We start from the raw sequence: 19,600 nt of genomic DNA, 5'->3' as shown, positions 1-19,600 counted from the left end.
TGAATTGAAACTCTCTCTGACAGGAGACTCTGCCAGACGTTCCCAGCAGACCCTCACAATGCGCTTGGGCCTGCCAGGTCTGTCCGGCATCCTCCCCCACCATCGCAGCCAACTCACCACCAGGTGGTGATCGGTAGAAAGCTCCGCCCCTCTCTTCACCCGAGTGTCCAGAACATGAGGCCGCAAATCCGATGACACAACTACAAAGTCGATCATGGAACTGCGGCCTAGGGTGTCCTGGTGCCAAGTGCACATATGGACACCCTTATGTTTGAACATGGTGTTTGTTATGGACAATCCGTGACGAGCACAAAAGTCCAATAACAAAACACCACTCGGGTTTAGATCCGGGCGACCATTCTTCCCAATCACGCCTCTCCAGGTTTCACTGTCGTTGCCAACATGAGCGTTGAAGTCTCCCAGTAGGACAAGGGAATCACCCGGAGGAGCACTTTCCAGTACTCCCTCGAGTGTACCCAAAAAGGGTGGGTATTCTGAACTGCTGTTTGGTGCGTAAGCACAAACAACAGTCAGGACCCGTCCCCCCACCCGAAGGCGAAGGGAAGCTACCCTCTCGTCCACTGGGTTGAACTCAAACGTGCAGGCTTTGAGCCGGGGGGCAACGAGAATTGCCGCCCCAGCCCGTCGCCTCTCACTGCCGGCAACGCCAGAGTGGAAGAGGGTCCAGTCCCTCTCGAGAGAACTGGTTCCAGAGCCCTTGCTGTGCGTCGAGGTGAGTCCGACTATATCCAGCCGGAACTTCTCTACCTCGCGCACTAGCTCAGGCTCCTTACCCCCCAGTGAGGTGACGTTCCACGTCCCAAGAGCTAGCTTCTGTAGCCGAGGATCGGACCGCCAAGTGCCCTGCCTTCGGCTGTCGCCCAGCTCACAATGCACCCGACCTCTATGGCCCCTCCTATGAGTGGTGAGCCCATTGGAGGGATGACCCACGTTGCCTCTTCGGGCTGTGCCCGGCCGGGCCCCATGGGGACAGGCCCGACCACCAGGCGCTCGCCATCGTGCCCCAACTCCGGGCCTGGCTCCAGAGCGGGGCCCCGGTGACCCACGTCCGGGCGAGGGAAATCTGGGTTCATTTTGTTGTAATTCCATAGAAGTCTTTGAGCTGCTCTTTGTCTGATCACTCACCTAGGACCTGTTTGTCTTGGGAGACCCTACCAGGGGGCATGAAAGCCCCCAGACAACATAGCTCCTAGGATCATTGGGACACGCAAACTCCTCTACCACGGTAAGGTAGCAGCTCAGAGAGGAGCCCTGGACACATGAGGACTTTTAATATGACCAATGTATGATCCTGTAACTACTTGGTATCGGATTAATACCCAAATTTGTGGTATCATCCAAAACTAATGTAAAGTATCAAACAACAGAAGAATAAGTGTGTTAGGACCCGATCAAGGAGGTGACCCCAGGATGCAGAGGCAGGAGGCAATGTAGAATTACAAAAAGGGAAACATTAAATAAGTCCAAAAAGTGTAACAAAATGCGATGGGGCAGAAGTGCACACCATGAATAAACAAACAAAAACAGGTTCTTCAGTGGTTGGCAGGGGAAAAGGCCAGGGCGCACTGAGCAAAGCAAAACGTCCAACATAAAATCCTCTACCTCAGGGAGGCTAGGAAGCAAACACAAAGAGGTGAGGGATTACATGACTAAGGAGAGACAACATACCAGAGCTGACAAAGTGAATCAGGTGCATGCACGTGGGAGGTGCAGGAGACAATAACCGGCAGGACCCAGCTGTCGGTGAGGAGCTTAAATACTCCTAGGTAGAGATTTATTGCAGGTGTGCCTCGCTGGGGACTAATTAACTGAAGAAAACAGACACCATAAAAGTGAAGGCAAGGAAATGACAAAATACAACAAAGTGATTATTACATTTTAACAGAAGTGTAGATAGAACATGTTAAAAGAGAAAACAAGCAGATATTAACATTGAATGAACAAGTAGATTAATAATTCACTTTCTACCACTTATCATTAATAATGTTGACAAACTAATAGAATGATAAATGACACAGTATGTTACTGCATACGCCAGCAGACTAATTAGGAGTCTTTATTTGCTTACTTACTAATAAAAGGCAAGTTGTCTTGTATGTTCACTATTTTATTAAATGCAATAGGAAACATATGTTTAATGTACCCTAAGATTTTTTGTTGAAATGCAGTTTTTTTGTGGTCCCCTTTATTTAGAAAAGTATCAACATATTTTTAGTATTGGTACCAAAATATTGGTACTGTTACAACAATACAACAGACTGTAACTGTGCACCAACCACTAGTACATAAGATACTGTACAGTAGGATGAGGATTCATATGGCCAAAATCGTTGCATTTTACCTGACACATAAAACATGACGAATGGGGGGGGGGGGGGGGGCGCACTATCCACTTTAGTGTTGAATATCTTAAAATGTATTTTGTGGCAATTCCAACTTTGCCCACTGTTGCTATTGGAGAGTGACACTTTCTATCATTTTCAGCAGACTGCATTGTAAAATGATTAACCATTCCCTCTTTGTCTCGTGCGAGATCCTCCCAGGAATGGCGTCATATAAATCTCTTCCCCACCATAATTTGCAATCTATGACTAACACACAATGTTAAAAAAAACTAAGCAAACATACAGCTGGATCCGAACTGCCGAGCTATCAGTCTTAACCTGAGGGCCACGCGGTTATTTCAATTCAAATAAACACGGAAGACATTACAGAGTAAGGATGTCTCACGTGCCTCTTTACAGCCAAGTAGGGGCGCTGTTCTACAGTACCAGTCAGCGCGTACGGCCAACTCGGTTTACCATGAATTGATTGACGTGAACCCAGACTTAAACAAGTTGAAAAACTTATTCGGGTGTTACCATTTAGTGGTCAATTTTACGGAATATGTACTGTACTTTGCAATCTACTAATACAAGTTCCAATCAATCAATCAATCAATCAATCAATCAAAGTTGGAAGCAAATACGGCGCCCTGTGGTCACATGAGGGGCCTGTGACCAATCAAGATATTCTCTGGCCATACTCTCTCTGATTGGTTAATAGCTCCTCACGTGACCACAAGACCCTGGTACCAGCGGCAACTTTTTCCAACATTGCGTTCCACCTCTGAGATATTTCAAGTTAAAACCAGAATAATGTTGATAGTATTTTTGTCAATATAGCAAATAGTCCTGAGTTATGTCAAATTGGGAATGTATGATGATTTTCTGCCATCCGCTTGTCCCTCTTGGGGTGATAGGGGTGGCTGGAGTAAATCCCAGCTGCAATTGGGCGGAAGGCGCAGTACACCCTGGACAAGTCGCCATATCATCGTAAGGGCAACACAGATAGGCAAATATCGCTGATTGGCCCATATCGTCCGAATTTTGAGAATATTGAAAAACTGTCAGCCCTGCTCTTATGACAACTAGTTTTTCTCTTCGTTCTACCCGTTTGGACGGGTTGTAGTGTAAAAACAAAATAATTCCCATCTTTACAAGTTACTTCTTGCTTTTCTTGTTGTATCTCAGACTGGATCTAAGTCAGACAATGCTGCTGGTTTTAACTCAGACTATACAGGCAACACCGCCACTGCCCTCTGCAGCAAACATGGTGAATTACACTTCACAACACACCGTCGCCACTGTATTGTATCATATATCCTCAGAAGATAGATTCACTTATAGATATCATCGTGAAGCGTATTCACGTCATACCTCAGATCACATCTCTTGCACGACGCAGTTGAAAATGCAGCAGGGTGCACTTTCATTGGCCACATGTTGGTGATTTTGGAGGATGTTAAACAGTAAGCCAATTTTTCGTTTTCAGCTGATGTAGGCTCTAGCGAGCCCTCGCCACCCCGAACGGGACAAGCAGTAGGAAATGGATGGATGGAAGGTGTAGAAAAAGATCACACCGATAGTAATGCTAAACCATGCAAAAGTGTTTCTATACACTTTTTATGCGGCGTACTTATATAGGCCTCGTTGGCGCAGTAGGCAGCGCGTCAGTCTCATAATCTGAAGGTCGTGAGTTCGAGCCTCACACGGGGCAAGCATTTTTTTTTTTTTTGGATGGATTTTAAAGTTTTAGCTCTACCGTTTTTTATTCACAAAATAAATTGAAGATTATAACAACATTTTTACAGCAGCGGACTCTGCTGCCACAAAAAACATGATTTTGTAGCAACATCACTTTGAGCAGGACATTCAGTATTTTTCAAGTCCAATGTAGTAATCAGCATACTCTTAGAATTCGACTTACTTGATTGATTGATTGAAACTTTTATTAGTAGCTTGCACAGTTCAGTACATATTCCGTACAATTGACTACTAAATGGTAATACCTAAATAAGTTTTTCAACTTGTTTAAGTCGGGGTCCATGTTAATCAATTCATGGTACAAATATATACAATCAGCATAATGCAGTCATCACACAAGTTAATCATCATAGTATATACATTGAATTATTTACATTATTTACAATCCGGGGGTTGGAACAAGGAGCTTTGCTTGATATCAGTACTTCAGTCATCAACAATTGCATCAACATTGAAACCGTGTAGGTCTTACTTAGTAGGATAAGTACAGCCAGCAGAGAACATAGTGAGTTCAGATAGCATAAGAACAAGTATATACATTAGAAATACATTTGATTATTTACATTAGGTTATTTACAATCTGGGGAGATGGGATGTGAATGGATGAGGGTATTAATAAAGGGTTGAAGTTGCCAGGAGGTGTTGTTTTAGAGCGTTTTTTATTGTCATTCAAATTTAAACTTTACAGTACAGATAAGAACAACATTTCGTAGCATTAGCTTGTTGTAGTGCAGGTTAAAAGAGCAAGAAGGTTCAGATATAAATAAATAGATTACTGTACAGATAAATATATTGCACATGCATCCACATTTATGGATGTATGTTATATTGTCTTTATATTCCAGCAAGTTAATTCATTTTTTGGGGGGAATTGAGGGAATTATTTTGTGTGTGTATTTGATTATGTTGTGTGTGCATTTGTATATTTCAGCCTTCCCTAATGCCCCTGCACCTCCAAAGGTGGTCAGTACCTTTGACGACTGCATAAACCTCTCTTGGACAGCGCCAAGTAATACCGGAGGCTCACAAATTCTGGGCTACATTTTGGAGAAACGCAAAAAGGGAAGTAACCTCTGGACTGCAGTGAATGCTTCAAATGAGCCAGTTAAAGGTGTGTTAAATTGTTAAATTTTTGTCAGTCCTAAAGTGAGCATTGACATATTTTAGTTTCATGTATTTTCAGAGAAGAAATGTGCAGTGAAGGATGTAGTAGCAGGTCTGGAATACGAATTTAGAGTTTTGGCCGTGAACCTTTCAGGACCTGGTGAATTTAGCAATCCGTGTGATTTTGTTTTCGCACGGGATCCTAAAAGTAAGTGTTGCAGCTGTACTCAATCCGTATGTATCTCATTTCTAACTATAATATCATTATCTCTCTCCAGAACCACCTGGTAAAGTAATCGGCTTAAAAGTGACAGAAACATCATACAGCCACTTTGTCTTGACCTGGACCAAACCCGAAGACAAACCTAACATGCAGGATGAAGCCAGAAGCTTTATTATCGAGATAAGGAATGCACAGTGCCTTGAATGGTCCCGAAGCACCACCATCACCACCACCTACACGGCAAAAGGACTAAGGGCAATGGACATGTACTGGGTCAGAGTCATTGCAAGCAATGATGGCGGAGAGAGTGAACCTGAGGAGCTTCCCAACTATGTCCTTGCAATGCCACCCCTCGGTTTGTCAAAATATTATTTATTGGAGTTAAATGTTAACACCATAGGCGCCGATCACGTGGCATTGATGGCAACTTTCAATCTTTAAAATATTTTTAGAAAAATCAATCTTGTTTTAGTTAATTTTATGGCAAATTTGGTGCGTTTTACAAAATAATAAAGCCACAAAATAAATGAGATATTGACTCCGCTGAACATTTTTTTTTTTTAAATACACACACATCGAGCACCCACTGGCAGAAATGTAGATCGGCGCCTATGGTTAACACTACGACTGTACTATCACTAATTTTAGTTGTGTATTTCAACAATGATGGTTGGCTTTATATTTTACTTAATAATTAAGTGGCATCTACACATTGTTGAGAAAAGCATTTGAAATATTACACAAAACAAATGAATACATATAAATAATATAAATACGTATAAATACATGAAACAGATTATACACATACAGTGGGGCAAAAAAGTATATAGTCAGCCACCGATTGTGCAAGTTCTCCCACTTAAAATTATGACAGAGGTCTGTAATTTTCATCATAGGTACATTTCAACTGTGAGAGACAGAATGTGAAAAAAAATCCAGGAATTCACATTGTAGGAATTTTAAAGAATTTATTTGTAAATTATGGTGAAAAACAAGTATTTGATCAACCATTCAAAGATCTCACAGATGGAAGGAGGTTTTGGCTCAAAATCTCACGATACATGGCCCCATTCATTCTTCCCTTAACACGGATCAATCGTCCTGTCCCCTTAGCAGAAAAATAGCCCCAAAGCATGATGTTTCCACCCCCGTGCTTCACAGTAGGTATGGTGTTCTTGGGATGCAACTCAGTACTCTTCTTCCTCCAAACATGACGAGTTGAGTTTATACCAAAATGGAAACATGGATGATACAGCAGAGGATTGGGAGAATGTCATGTGGTCAGATGAAACCAAAATAGAACTTTTTGGTATCAACTCAACTCGTCGTGTTTGGAGGAAGAAAAATACTGAGTTGCATCCCAAGAACACCATACCTATTGTGAAGCATGGGGGTGGAAACATCATGCTTTGGGGCTGTTTTTCTACGAAGGGGACAGGACGATTGATCCGTGTTAAGGAAAGAATGAATGGGGCCATGTATCGTGAGATTTTGAGCCAAAACCTCCTTTTATCAGCAAGAGCTTTGAATGGTTGACCAAATACTTATTTTCCACCATAATTTACAAATAAATTCTTTAAAATTCCTACAATGTTAATTCCTAGATTTTGTTTCACATTCCGTCTCTCACAGTTGAAGTGTACCTATGATGAAAATTAAAGACCACTGTCATCATTTTAAGTGGGAGAACTTGCACAATCGGTGGCTGACTAAATACTTCTTTGTCCCACTGTAGAACTTATTCTCATAGTCAAAATTATTGACCAGATCCTTTAGGTTTATTCCAGTGAACACTAAATAATATTTGTTCTGATTTTACAACAATTTAATTACCGCAAAATCTCCTTTTGATAAAAACGTATCAATGTAACCCTGAAAATGCATTTTTTCCCCCCTGACAAACATTAATGAAATACTGATATATTAGACCCCTCAGGCATTTTATTTTTATCTTTTCAGTGAGACCAAAGTTCACAAACAAAAAGATGCAGACTTTCATGGTGGTGAGGGCTGGTAACACAGTTAGGGTTACTATAAACTTTGAGGTAAGATTTACAATTCTAACGCTGCTCTCATTTTGAAATGCTCTCACTGCTCCCCTCACCTCCCAGGGGGTGGACATGGGTATGGGTCAAATGCAGAGAATAATTTCACCGCAACTAGTGTGTGTGTGTGTGTGTTTGTGTTAATCATTGGAACATTAACTTTAACTAATGCAAAACAACCTAATATTTTGGCATGCGAGTTTGACAAAATTACAGTTTTTTTTGGTTTGTTTTCCTAGGCTTCGCCACCACCAGAGATCACATGGCTCAAGGACAACGGGCCGGTGCCAAAGCGAGTTACTGTGAGTAACTCAGACGGCGCGTCACAGATATTGATCCCTTCGTCCGAGCGCTTTGATTCTGGCATCTACTCCATTTTGGTGAAAAACTTGGCAGGACAGGAAACCTTTAGTACGGAAGTCAGGGTTACAGGTAAAAAGTGCTGCAAAAGTCTGCTTTTTACCTTCCAAGTTCTTACATCTAACTCTGCTCACAGACGATCCTAAGCCACCTGGATCGGTGGAGCTGGAGGAAAACGTGCCTGGCACAGTAACGGTGACGTGGCAACCTTCTCCTGATGAGAAGCTTGATGACCGGCTACACTACACAGTTTCCAAACTGGACTCGACCAAACGCACTTGGGCCACAGTGGCTGACAGACTCTTCAATAACAAGTTCACAGTGTGCAACGTCATGCACGGCAGGGAATATCATTTTCGGATCTACGCCAAGAACGACATGGGCGTATCGGCACCCTCCGAGTCACCCACCTGGGGGGTAGAAAGAAAAAAAGGTTTGTGGGTCACATAAAACTTTGACATTTTAAATGACGGTGCACAAAGCACTGGTACATAGGACATTTTACAGAAGGAAAGAGATTCATATGACCCCATTCACTGGCACATGAAACGTGACAATGGGTGTAGTACTCTTCACCTTACTTGCCAGATGGCAGTTGAGTGTTAAATATCTTAAACTGTGTTTTGTTGCAGTTCCAACTTTGACCACAGCATCAGTTGCCTTGTAGAGTGGCGCTTTCCATCATTTTCAGTAGACTGCTTTGCAAAATGAATAACTCATCCTTTTCCTCTCACGCGAGGTCAAACCAGAAAGGGGGCCATATGAATTTCTTCCTTACTATATGAACTTATTTCTCTGAACATGCTGCTTGTGGAAATTAGTGAGGTACCACAATGTAGGTCTCTACATTTCTATTGACACATGACAGCTAATGGTATAGATGTTTTGTTTTTTTACAAGTTTTTCAGTAAACTTTGAAGGCCTCGTCTCTTCTGACTGCGAGTCGCACACCACCGTATCTTTTTTTGTTAGACCGGACATGTGACTGCCAGAATTAATTTGATTAGTGAAATGAAGTCAAACCCGTGGTTACGTTGGATTAGTGAAACAGAGTCATGTGACAAGAAGTCTCCCTGACAAACCATACTAATTAGTCTTTACAAGCAGTAATTAGTCAATTGTAAAAAAAAATACAATGATCCAAAAAAGACTTAAGTAAATGTAGAACAGAACAAGCTTGAGGCATAAACTGTCGCCATTGTAATTATTATACATAAAATTGCTCTTTTGCAGAAAAAGTGGTATTGAACTCATCTTGCAGAGAAGAACGTGACCTGCGATGTGCTCCGGATTTCATCGTACCTTTAAAAGTTCACACGGCGCCAAAAGGCTACGAGTGTTACATTAGCTGTGCCGTGACAGGAACCCCCAAACCTCGCATCACGTGGTACAGGAATCATGTCAGTCTAAACACTAATACCAACTATCACATCTTAAATACCTGTGGAGTCTGCTCCTTGTTGATCCTCAGTGTTGGGCCTAAAGATGTAGGAAAGTACACAGTCACAGCAGAGAACGCTTTGGGCCGATCCGAATGCTCCACCATGCTCAGTGTTCGAGGTGAGGAGGGAGGATACATGCACCTTAAACACAACGCTTTGATTGCATAATAAATGACAACATTTTGTCTCCCTTTCAGATTAAAGAAGAAGAAAAAACAATTTTGAATAATTGTTACTTTTTTAGATCTTTCAGACACATGTATTGTGTGGTTGTGCTGCTTAGATGTTACACACACGTTGCATGACATTTGTGAACTAAAATAAATACTTTCCTCATATTGATTTTTTTTGTGTTGTACTTCAGAACTGAAAAAAATAGATAACTTATTGTATGGCATTTGCACTACAGTTATCCCTCATGTGTCGCTGTTAATTGCTTACATGTATGACTGCAAAAAAATAATTTTTGGAGAGTAGGAATCATTTATAAATCAAATATTTTCATAGCTAGAGCATTGAAAAAACTGTATACGACCTTCAGAATAAATTTTTCAACATTGTGAGAGCCCTCTAGACATGAAATAACATAATTTAGAGACTTTTACAATCTTTTAATCCAAAATAGTCTGAGGCTGAGCCAATCAGTGGCCATTTTACTGAACAGCACGCTCTGATTTGGTTTGGTCTTCTCTAGTGGCCAATATTGACCACTAAATGGTAACACCCGAATAAGTTTTTCAACTTGTTTAAGTCGGGGTCCACGTTAATCAATTCATGGTAAATACCACTGTATTATTGATATTTTTAGTTTATTCAGTCATGTGTATGCTTAAAATGCATAATATGAGACTAAGAAATGTGCAGAATGTACTTTGAAAATATTCCCCAAAAATCTGCAATGTGGTGAAGTTGCACATTTTGAAGCATGATGTAGCAATAAACAACTGCAGGTCAATGTAAATATAATAGAAATGGGCAGTCAAAAATACAAAGTCAACATGTCATTATGTCGTTGTGGCTTGTGCAGCCCTTTGAGACACTCCTAATTTAGGGCTATATGAATAAACTTTGATTGATGATTGATTGATAATCGCCAAAAAGTATTGAATTAATTGTGTATCTAAATAGATATACCGTATTTTTCGGATTATAAATCGCTCCGGAGTATACGTCGCACCGGCCGAAAATGCATAATAAAGAAGGAAAAAAACATATATAAGTCGCACTGCAGCATAAGTCGCGTTTTGGGGGGAAATTTATTTGATAAAATCCAACACCAAGAATAGACATTTGAAAGGCTATTTAAAATAAATAAAAAATAGTGAAAAACAGGCTGAATAAGTTTACGTTATATGACGCATAAATAACCAACTGAGAACGTGCCTGGTATGTTAACGTAACATATTATGGTAGGACTCATTAAAAATAACTATAACATATAGAACATGCTATATGTTTACCAAACAATCTGTCACTAGTAATCGATAAATCAGATGAAATCTTCTTCCTCTATGTCGCTTCTAAACAACTCTGCCAACTCCAAAGGTATGCGCCGCTTCCTCTTGTCGTTTTCTGCTGGATATTTCACTACGTCCAGCTTGTTATCTGCAGTACATGATTTCCTCTTTGGTCCGATTTTTGTTCAGCCCTTCCCAGTTTTTATAAGTTACCGCCAACGATGAAATGATCAATATTAATGGCTACGGCAGTAGCATATAGCATATAGCAGTAAACATTCCATGACCCACAATGCACTTCTGCCATAACCCTCCCCCGCCGAATTCTTATTGGTTGACGTGTATGTGATGATTGCTGACGTGCGTGTGACGATTGCTGCCATTTTCTTTGTCTCTTCCGCGAATGAGATAAATAATATTATTTGATATTTTACGGAGCTTCACGGTGGCAGAGGAGTTAGTGCGTCTGCCTCACAATACAAAGGTCCTGAGTAGTCAGGGTTCAATCCCGGGCTCGGGATCTTTCTGTGTGGAGTTTGCATGTCCTCCCCGTGAATGCGTGGGTTCCCTCCGGGTACTCCGGCTTCCTCCCACTTCCAAAGACATGCACCAGGGGATAGGTTGATTGGCAACACTAAATTGGCCCTAGTGTGTGAATGTGAGTGTGAATGTTGTCTGTCTATCTGTGTTGGCCTTGCGATGAGGTGGCGACTTGTCCAGGGTCTGCGCCGCCTTACGCCCGATTGTAGCCGAGATAGGCACCAGCGCCCCCCGCAAGCCCAAAAGGGAATAAGTGGTAGAAAATGGATGGATGGATGGATGTTGTCTGTCTATCTGTGTTGGCCCTGCGATGAGGTGGCGACTTGGCCAGGGTGTACCCCGCCCTCCGCCCGATTGTAGCTGAGATAGGTACCAGCGCCCCCCGCGACCCCAAAGGGAATAAGCGGTAGAAAAATTGATGGATGGAATTCCATAGTGTTAAAAATAACGTTCAAAATATAAAACATTCTCATGCATTTTAATCCATCCACCCGTTTCTATCGCACCTGTTCAAGAAGTCGCATTAACGATCAAAAGTATTTTATTTATTATCGGTTACCTTCAGAATAACATTGTTATTAAAAAGAATAAGAGATGCACGCATTTAGTTGTTGTAATCAGGGAAAGTCCAAATAAAAGTGGAGGCGTAGAATTCTCTTGTCAGAGCGTGGGACGACACTGTACAAGAGTACAGTTTAACGCGTTTCTCCTCATTGAGCTAAATTGAATACAGTCTCTGTTTAATTCCTTGCTTCTTGTCTGTTTAAAGGCCTACTGAAATGAGATTTTCTTTTTTAAACGGGGATAGCAGGTCCATTCTATGTGTCATACTTGATCATTTCGCGAATTTGCCATATTTTTGCTGAAAGGATTTAGTAGAGAACATCCAGGATAAAGTTCGCAACTGGAGAAAAGCCCTGCCTCTACCGGGAGTCGCAGAAGATGACGTCACATGTTGATGGCTCCTCACATCTTCATATTGATTTTAATGGGAGCCTGCAACAAAAACAGCTATTCGGACCGAGAAAACGACAATTTCCCCATTAATTTGAGTGAGGATGAAAGATTTGTGTTTGAGGATATTGTTAGCGGCGGACTAGAAAAAACAAAAACAAAAAAACAAACAATAAAAAAAAAAAATAAACACGATTGCAATCGCGTTGCATTGAGACAGATTCATATGTTTTTAGAGACATTTACTAGGATAATTCTGGGAAATCCCTTATCTTTCTATTGTGTTGCTAGTGTTTTAGTGAGTTTAACAGTACCTGATAGTCGGAAGTGTACGTCCACGGCCGGGTGTTGACGCGCAGTGTCTCGGGGAAGTCGACGGCAGCTGTACGGGAGGCACAAGCTCAGCTGATATCCGGTAAGTGGCGACTTTTTAACCCCAATTTTCTCACCGAAACCTGCTGGTTGACAAGTGGTCGGGATCCATGTCCGCTGTGATCCATAGTAAAGTTTCAACTCTGTGAATTTTAAACAAGGAATCGCTGTGTGTTTGTGTGGCTAAAGGCTAAAGCTTCCCAACTCCATTGTTCTACTTTGACTTCTCCAATATTAATTGAACAAATTGCGAAAGATTCAGCAACACAGATCTCCAAAATACTGTGTAATTATGCCGTTAAAGCAGACGACTTTTAGCTGTATGTGTGTGCAGCGCTCATATTCATAACAGCCCGTGACGTCACGCGTACACGTCATCATTACGCAACGTTTTCAAGAAAAAAGTCCTGGGAAATTTTAAATTGCAATTTAGTAAACTAAAAAGGCCGTATTGGCATGTGTTGCAATGTTAATATTTCATCATAGATATATAAACTATCAGACTGCGTGGTGGGTAGTAGTGGGTTTCAGTAGGCCTTTAATAGATGTCATCAGTGTTTGAACCTGACAGTTGTATTCAGTGTTAAAAATATTATACGGCTCTCACGGAAATACATTTTAAAATATTTGGCTTTCATGGCTCTCTCAGCCAAAAAGGTTCCCGACCCCTGAGATAGAATGTAGTTTGTGGTGTGTTGCCTTCCGAAATTGTTGTTGCTCCACCATTTTGGTGATCATGTATGTTGAGTAACAGATGAAGTGTGCTGAAAGGGAGCAAAGGTACATGCCATGAACATGACTTTCATGGAAATGGAACACTGTGTACAATGGAGTGTTCGAAATGTATGGCTCAACATGTTTAAACACACACACACACACACACACACACACACACACACACACACACACACAGCTCCGATGTCATTCAAGAGTAAAAAATAGCGCACACGAAGACCCTCCCCTTTGGTGAAGGACGCCGCTTCCTGAATGGACTAAAAAGTACACACTACCAAGTCCACGCCTTATCTGCTGCCTCGCGTGTGTAAGTGGGAGTAAGCAGCCTCTTTAGTGCGTGTTCACTGGATTGAGCTCCAAATCACCACGCCTTCTTCTTTCTCTTTCCACTCGGTCACCTCTCCCCGGAACATCGCGTCCTTTGTGCGGGCACAATGACGGCCAAGCACCGGAAGGGGAAAGGCAACCACAAACACGAAGAAGACAATTTTAAGACTGAAGTGTCCGACTCCGAAGTCCGCGCCGGAGGGAATAGCTCCACGCTGGTGTTCTTGTTATGGCTCTTCGTTGTGCTCGGCGGCTCCATTGGGTCTTGGTTGTGCTACCAGCAGCACCTGACTTTAAGCCGCCTGACAGACTCCTTCACCAGCATGCAGATGAAAGTGGCCAAGCTGCAGTCACAGGAGAGCCTGCGACAGAACAGCGATAAGGTAAGAACTTCCAAATCAGGGCTTTTTCAATTAGTGGGGGGGAAAAATGCATTCACGCCAATTAGTGTTTGTAGAAACGAGAAGCCCCGCCCCTGTGTTGTTACGTCATGCTAGTGAGTATAAGTACATACTTTTCAAACTGAACTCCACATCATCCTTCATGACCCTACTGACTATACTAAATACACTCAAGCACACTCAAATTCAGAGGTGTATGTGCGTACATGTAGTGTTTCCACAGCCAAACAGTGATGATATAAACCAGGGGCGCTCACACTTTTTCTGCAGGTGAGCTACTTTTCAATTGACCAAGTCGAGGAGATCTACCTCATTCTTATTTATAATTTATATTTATTTATTTATGAAAGAGACATTTTTGTTAACAAGTTAATGGTGTTTAATGATAATACAAGCATGTTTAACACACGTAGATTCCTTTCTTTCATGAAGACAAGAATATAAGTTGGTGTATTTGATTCTGATGACTTGCATTGATTGGAATTAGACAGTGGTGCTGATAACGTCCGCATTTTCAAATGGAGGAAAAAAAAAGTCCTCCTTTCTGTCCAATAGCACATGAAAGTGGTTTGATTTGGCATCTCATTTGTCCAACTTGCATACTCGTTTTTAAACACTTTGTTATGAGAGTAGCATATGTGTGTGGCCCTTTTAATGTCTGGCAGCAGGTGAGTGACGTCAGTGAGTGTGCGGGTGGGCAAGCAAGTGAGAAAGCGGTCGCTGAGGGCGGGGGAGAAATACATTGGCATCAAACTCCGTAGCTTGCTAGCTTGTGCACGCCAGCTTTCTGAGACGTTTATTTTGTTAGCACAGGCAGGATGAAACAGGTCTTTTATGGTGAAGACAGGAACTGTGCAGTCGGTCTTTAGAGTTTTGACAGTAGGTACGGAGTCTCTAGAAATAAAATGTGTTTCTCTGCGTCCGCCCTGTTAGTGATTTTTTTCCTAAAATAGAGCTCGCAGCAGCGAGCGTCATTTCACAAGATCCTCGGGTGCCGAGAATGTCAAACAACTGACGAAAGTGAAGTCTTGGTATGATTGATGATTGCTCATTTTTATGTATATTTTTTAATGCCTGGCTTGAGATCGACTGACACACCCTCCGAGATCGACCAGTCGATCGCGATCGACGTAATGCCCACCCCTGATATAAACAATATTAAAGGCCTACTGAAATGAGATTTTCTTATTTAAACAGGGATAGCAGGTCCATTCTATGTGTCATACTTGGTCATTTTGCGATATTGCCATTCTTTTGCTAAAAGGATTTAGTAGAGAACATCCACGATAAAGTTCGCAACTTTCTGTGCTAAGAGAAATGCCCTGCCTCTACCGGAAGTCGCAGACGATGACATCACATGTTTGATGGCTCCTCACATATTCACATTGTTTTTAATGGGAGCCTCCAACAAAAAGTGCTTTTCGGACCGAGAAAACAACAATTTCCCCATTAATTTGAGCGAGGATGAAAGGTTCATGTTTGAAGATATTGATAGCGACGCACTAGAAAAAAAAAAAGTTTAAAAAAAAAACGTAATTGCATTGGGACGGATTCCGATGTTTTTAGACACATTTACTAGGTTAATTCTGGCAAATCCCTTATCTTTCTATTGTGTTGCTAGTGTTTTAGTGAGTTTAATATTACCTGATAGTCGGAAGGGTGTCTCCACGGGTGTCTTGACGCGCAGTGTCTCAGGGGAGTCGACGGCAGCTATGGACGGCACAAGCTCAGCTTTTCTCCGGTAAGAACTGACTTTTTCACCACAATTTTCTCACCAAAACCTGCTGGTTGACATGTGGTCGGAATCCATGTTGGCTTGACCGCGCTCTGATCCATAGGAAAGTTTCACCTCCTGGAATTTTAAACAAGGAATCACCATGTGTTTGTGTGGCTAAAGGCTAAAGCTTCCCAACTCCATCTTTCTACTGTGACTTCTCCAATATTAATTGAACAAATTGCAAAAGATTCAGCAACAAAGATGTAAAAAAAACTGTATAATTATGCCGTTAAAGCAGAAGACATTTAGCTGTGTGTGTGTGTGCAGCGCTCATACTTCCTAAAAACCCGTGACATCTTACGTACACGTCATCATTACACGACGTTTCGAAGACGAAACTCCCGGGAAATTTGAAATTGTAATTTAGTAAACTAAAAAGGCCGTATTGGCATGTGTTGCAATGTTAATATTTCATCATTGATATACAAACTATCAGACTGCGTGGTGGGTAGTAGTAGGTTTCAGTAGGCCTTTAATAACCATAACAAATTGTAGCAGTAGTGTGCTCAGTCTAAATTTAGTCAGTGGTTGAAATGGCAATGGAACACAAGGACAGAAGCTCTTTGCTGCCTGAAGGAAAATAATTCAGCTATGACTCATTTGGACTTGTTTTATTGCATGTATGTATATAATGTTGAGGTCAACTTAACATTTTTCAAATATTGATCAAATAGAAATGTCCTTTGGCCAAAGTGGTGTATTGTTATGAAAAAGACTAACATTTTTCCCTGAAAATATGGAAGATTAAAATGTTTTTTTGCTACAAAGTATTGGGAAAGTGATACCTTGCTAGTTCACATACATTTATGTTCATTCTTCCAGGTGAGAAAAACCTTATGTAGGGTCAAAGTTCACTGATAAATGACAGATGGGTCTTGTTCACCATATTTGTAAAAACCCCCAAAGCTTATATGTGGTTCAATATAAAGGTAGAAAACAAAAAGTTTAATTAGAGCTGCGACAATTATTCGTTCAAATCAATAAATTAAATTATAATGAAGCTGCACTTTATATTTTGATGCTTTGATTAATCATTTAATGAGTGGCAAGATTATATATCAATCAATCAATGTTTATTTATACACCCCTAAATCACAGGTGTCTCAAAGGGCTGCACAAGCCACAACGAGGCAAGGAAAAACTCACCCCAGTGAGACGTCGATGTGAATGACTATGAAAACCCATGGAGAGGACCGCATACAGTATGTGGGCAACCCCACCCCCCAGTGGAAAATTGATGTAAACATTTGTATATACATATTGTTTTATAGCAAACATGTTTAATGTGGAATTTCAATGTTGTTGATGTGCAATAATTATTAAAATAATGACATTTCTAGCAAGCCTAACAATATTTGTTAATTTAAACAATTTGACCTAAAATACACACTGATGCAAAATAATATAGTTTATCGATTATTCAAACAAACAGTCGTTTACTCAAATTCTAAAATAATTGATAACTGCAGCCCTACTTAAAATGCCTTTTTATATTGACTTTTAGTTTAGTTAGATCAACAAAGCCTTATTATGTTCAATGTCTGTAGAATAATATTACATGTGACTATTGCAATGCTTCTCAATTATTTTCTGGTACGCACCCCCCAAAAAGAAGAAAACCTTGTGTGGCCCCCACTCTCCGCCGGGACTATAAATAGTGTAATTGTTCCATTGAATAGTTTTAAGTACACCTTAACTTAACATTATGTCCTTATTAAAGAAAGCAACAAAAAAGAAAATAGGTTAATTTACAATAGATAATAACTTTATTAACATAGATTTTTGGTCTTTAACAGAAAACATTGTAAGTGCATCAATCTGCTTGAAATAAAAATAAAAACATTAATCCTTATTTAAACTCAAAACAATTTTGACCGATTTGAGCTATTTGATACTGAAAAATAAAACTAAAGAAACTTAATGCGAGTGGGAGAGTGGTTGTGCGCAACCCGAGGGTCCCTGGTTCAATCCCCACCTAGTATCAACCTCGTCACGTCCATTGTGTCCTGAGCAAGACACTTCACTCTTGCTCCTGATGGGTGCTGGTTAGCGCCTTGCATGGCAGCTCCCTCCATTAGTGTGTGAATGTGTGTGTGAATGGGTAAATGTAGAAGTAGTGTCAAAGCGCTTTGAGTACCTTGAAGGTAAAAAAGCGCTATACAAGTACAACCCATTTATTTATTTATTTAATAAATAACAATACATTAAAATGTATTTACAATGTTAACACAGCAGCACGATATATAAAACCCTTTACCATACAAAACAAAAATCAAAACGATCTGTTCAGTTTTTTTGATAAATAAAAATAAGGAAGTCAGGAATAATGGCTTCAATGAACACGTTTTGCAGTGCACAGCTTTTCAAAGCTGGGTTTTAAGCATGAGACGGCCTGATACTGATAAAGCATGTTCCCAGGGGTCACACACGACCCCCCTGGCTGGCATCACAGCTCGTCCCCACTACTTGAACAGGACTGGATGAGTGTATGTCTATCTCAATCAGTTATTGGCTAATAAACATACATCTTACCGATGGCAATGTTGGCATGTACTGGCATGTGAAAAGTTATTGTTTTAAAATTTTAAATTAAATGGTTAAATTGTAAATTATCTATTATTTAAATTATCCGCTGTTATTATTCACACCGAATCAAAGATAACTGATTCACAGGACCACTCTCCCCTGGTATCTTTGTTCAAACATGTTGCAGACAACTGTGATGTAGAGGTTTCATTGTAGCACAGGTGACATGGAGTGGGGGCACAGTTAACCACTAGTACCTACACAGTTAACCACTAGTACCTACACAGTTAACCATTATTACCTACACAGTTACAGGTTCCCTCAGCCTCTTTGGATGTTTTTTGGGGGTTGGGTCAGGCTCAGAAGCAATGTATTGCATCTGTAATAAGGGTGTACTTACATTAGATTAATCGAACCACGCTTGATCCCGCCTAACACCTAATGTTCGGCATGTTTGGGTACTAAGCGCACTGATCCGGACTTACACGTTCTCTACTCTGACACGATTAAAGGAAGTGAGCTGGAAGCATGCACTTGCATGCATGCAATGTAACCGAGTCATATAATAACTCCTTACCAGTTTGTAATGATCATTTCCTAATACAAATAGATATAAATATTTGTTATGATGGACTAAGCCAAAACCCACATAGCAAACTAGCATATATTATAGACTTGTCATTTGATCGATGTGTTTCCAAAATTCCACCTTACCAGTTCTTAATGCCAGCTGCCACATCACATAATTGAAATAAATACAAATACTCAAACAATTCAAACCAATGCATGCTTACTCATTCGCCAGTACATCCAAGCACAAAATAAACGTGTGCCCTTCAAAAGGGTGCTACAATGCAAAACCAACTTTCTTACCTATTGGTCCTTGTTTTTGTGTACCGTATTTTTCAGATTAAAAGTCACAGTTTTTTCATAGTTTGGCCGGGGGTATGACTTATATTCTGGAGCGACTTATGTGTGAAATTATTAACACATTACCTTAAAATAACAAATATTATTTATCTCATTCACGTGAGAGACTAGGCGTATCAGCAATCGTCCCGCACACACACAACAACCAATAAATATTTGGCGGAGCGGGTCAAAGCAGGAGTGCATTGTGAGAAAAAAAACATGCTACCTGCTACTACTTCCGTGAATATATAGCATATTCTATATGTTATAGTTATTTGAATGACTCTTACCATAATATGTTACGTTAACATACCAGGCA

At 40.7% G+C, this 19,600-nt stretch overlaps 1 protein-coding gene, 1 non-coding gene and 1 pseudogene across 3 annotated transcripts in view; all 3 read left to right on the top strand.

Moving 5' to 3' along the window:
- The window catches only part of LOC133554013 (immunoglobulin-like and fibronectin type III domain-containing protein 1), a 44,024-nt pseudogene extending 34,402 nt beyond the window's left edge, over window positions 1–9,622 (top strand).
- On the top strand, window positions 3,987–4,059 carry trnam-cau (transfer RNA methionine (anticodon CAU)). The gene has a single exon. It is a non-coding gene; the product is annotated as a tRNA-Met (tRNA).
- A 3,985-nt stretch (window positions 9,623–13,607) lies between the features above and the next one.
- The window catches only part of zgc:66479 (uncharacterized protein LOC327541 homolog), a 29,249-nt gene continuing 23,256 nt past the window's right edge, over window positions 13,608–19,600 (top strand). For both annotated transcript variants that reach the window (XR_009807119.1, XM_061903241.1), the window contains exon 1: window positions 13,608–14,048. Coding sequence is in view for 1 of the 2 variants with exons in the window: in XM_061903241.1 (XP_061759225.1) it covers window positions 13,773–14,048 (276 nt within the window). In the remaining variant the exon portion in view is untranslated. The remainder of the gene's footprint in view (window positions 14,049–19,600) is intronic.

The sequence above is a fragment of the Nerophis ophidion genome, linkage group LG06, assembly GCF_033978795.1.
Source record: "Nerophis ophidion isolate RoL-2023_Sa linkage group LG06, RoL_Noph_v1.0, whole genome shotgun sequence".
Taxonomy (NCBI): Eukaryota; Metazoa; Chordata; class Actinopteri; order Syngnathiformes; family Syngnathidae; genus Nerophis; species Nerophis ophidion.
The sequence above is the reverse complement of the archived record's forward strand: the minus strand, read 5'-3'. Positions and strand labels throughout refer to the sequence as shown.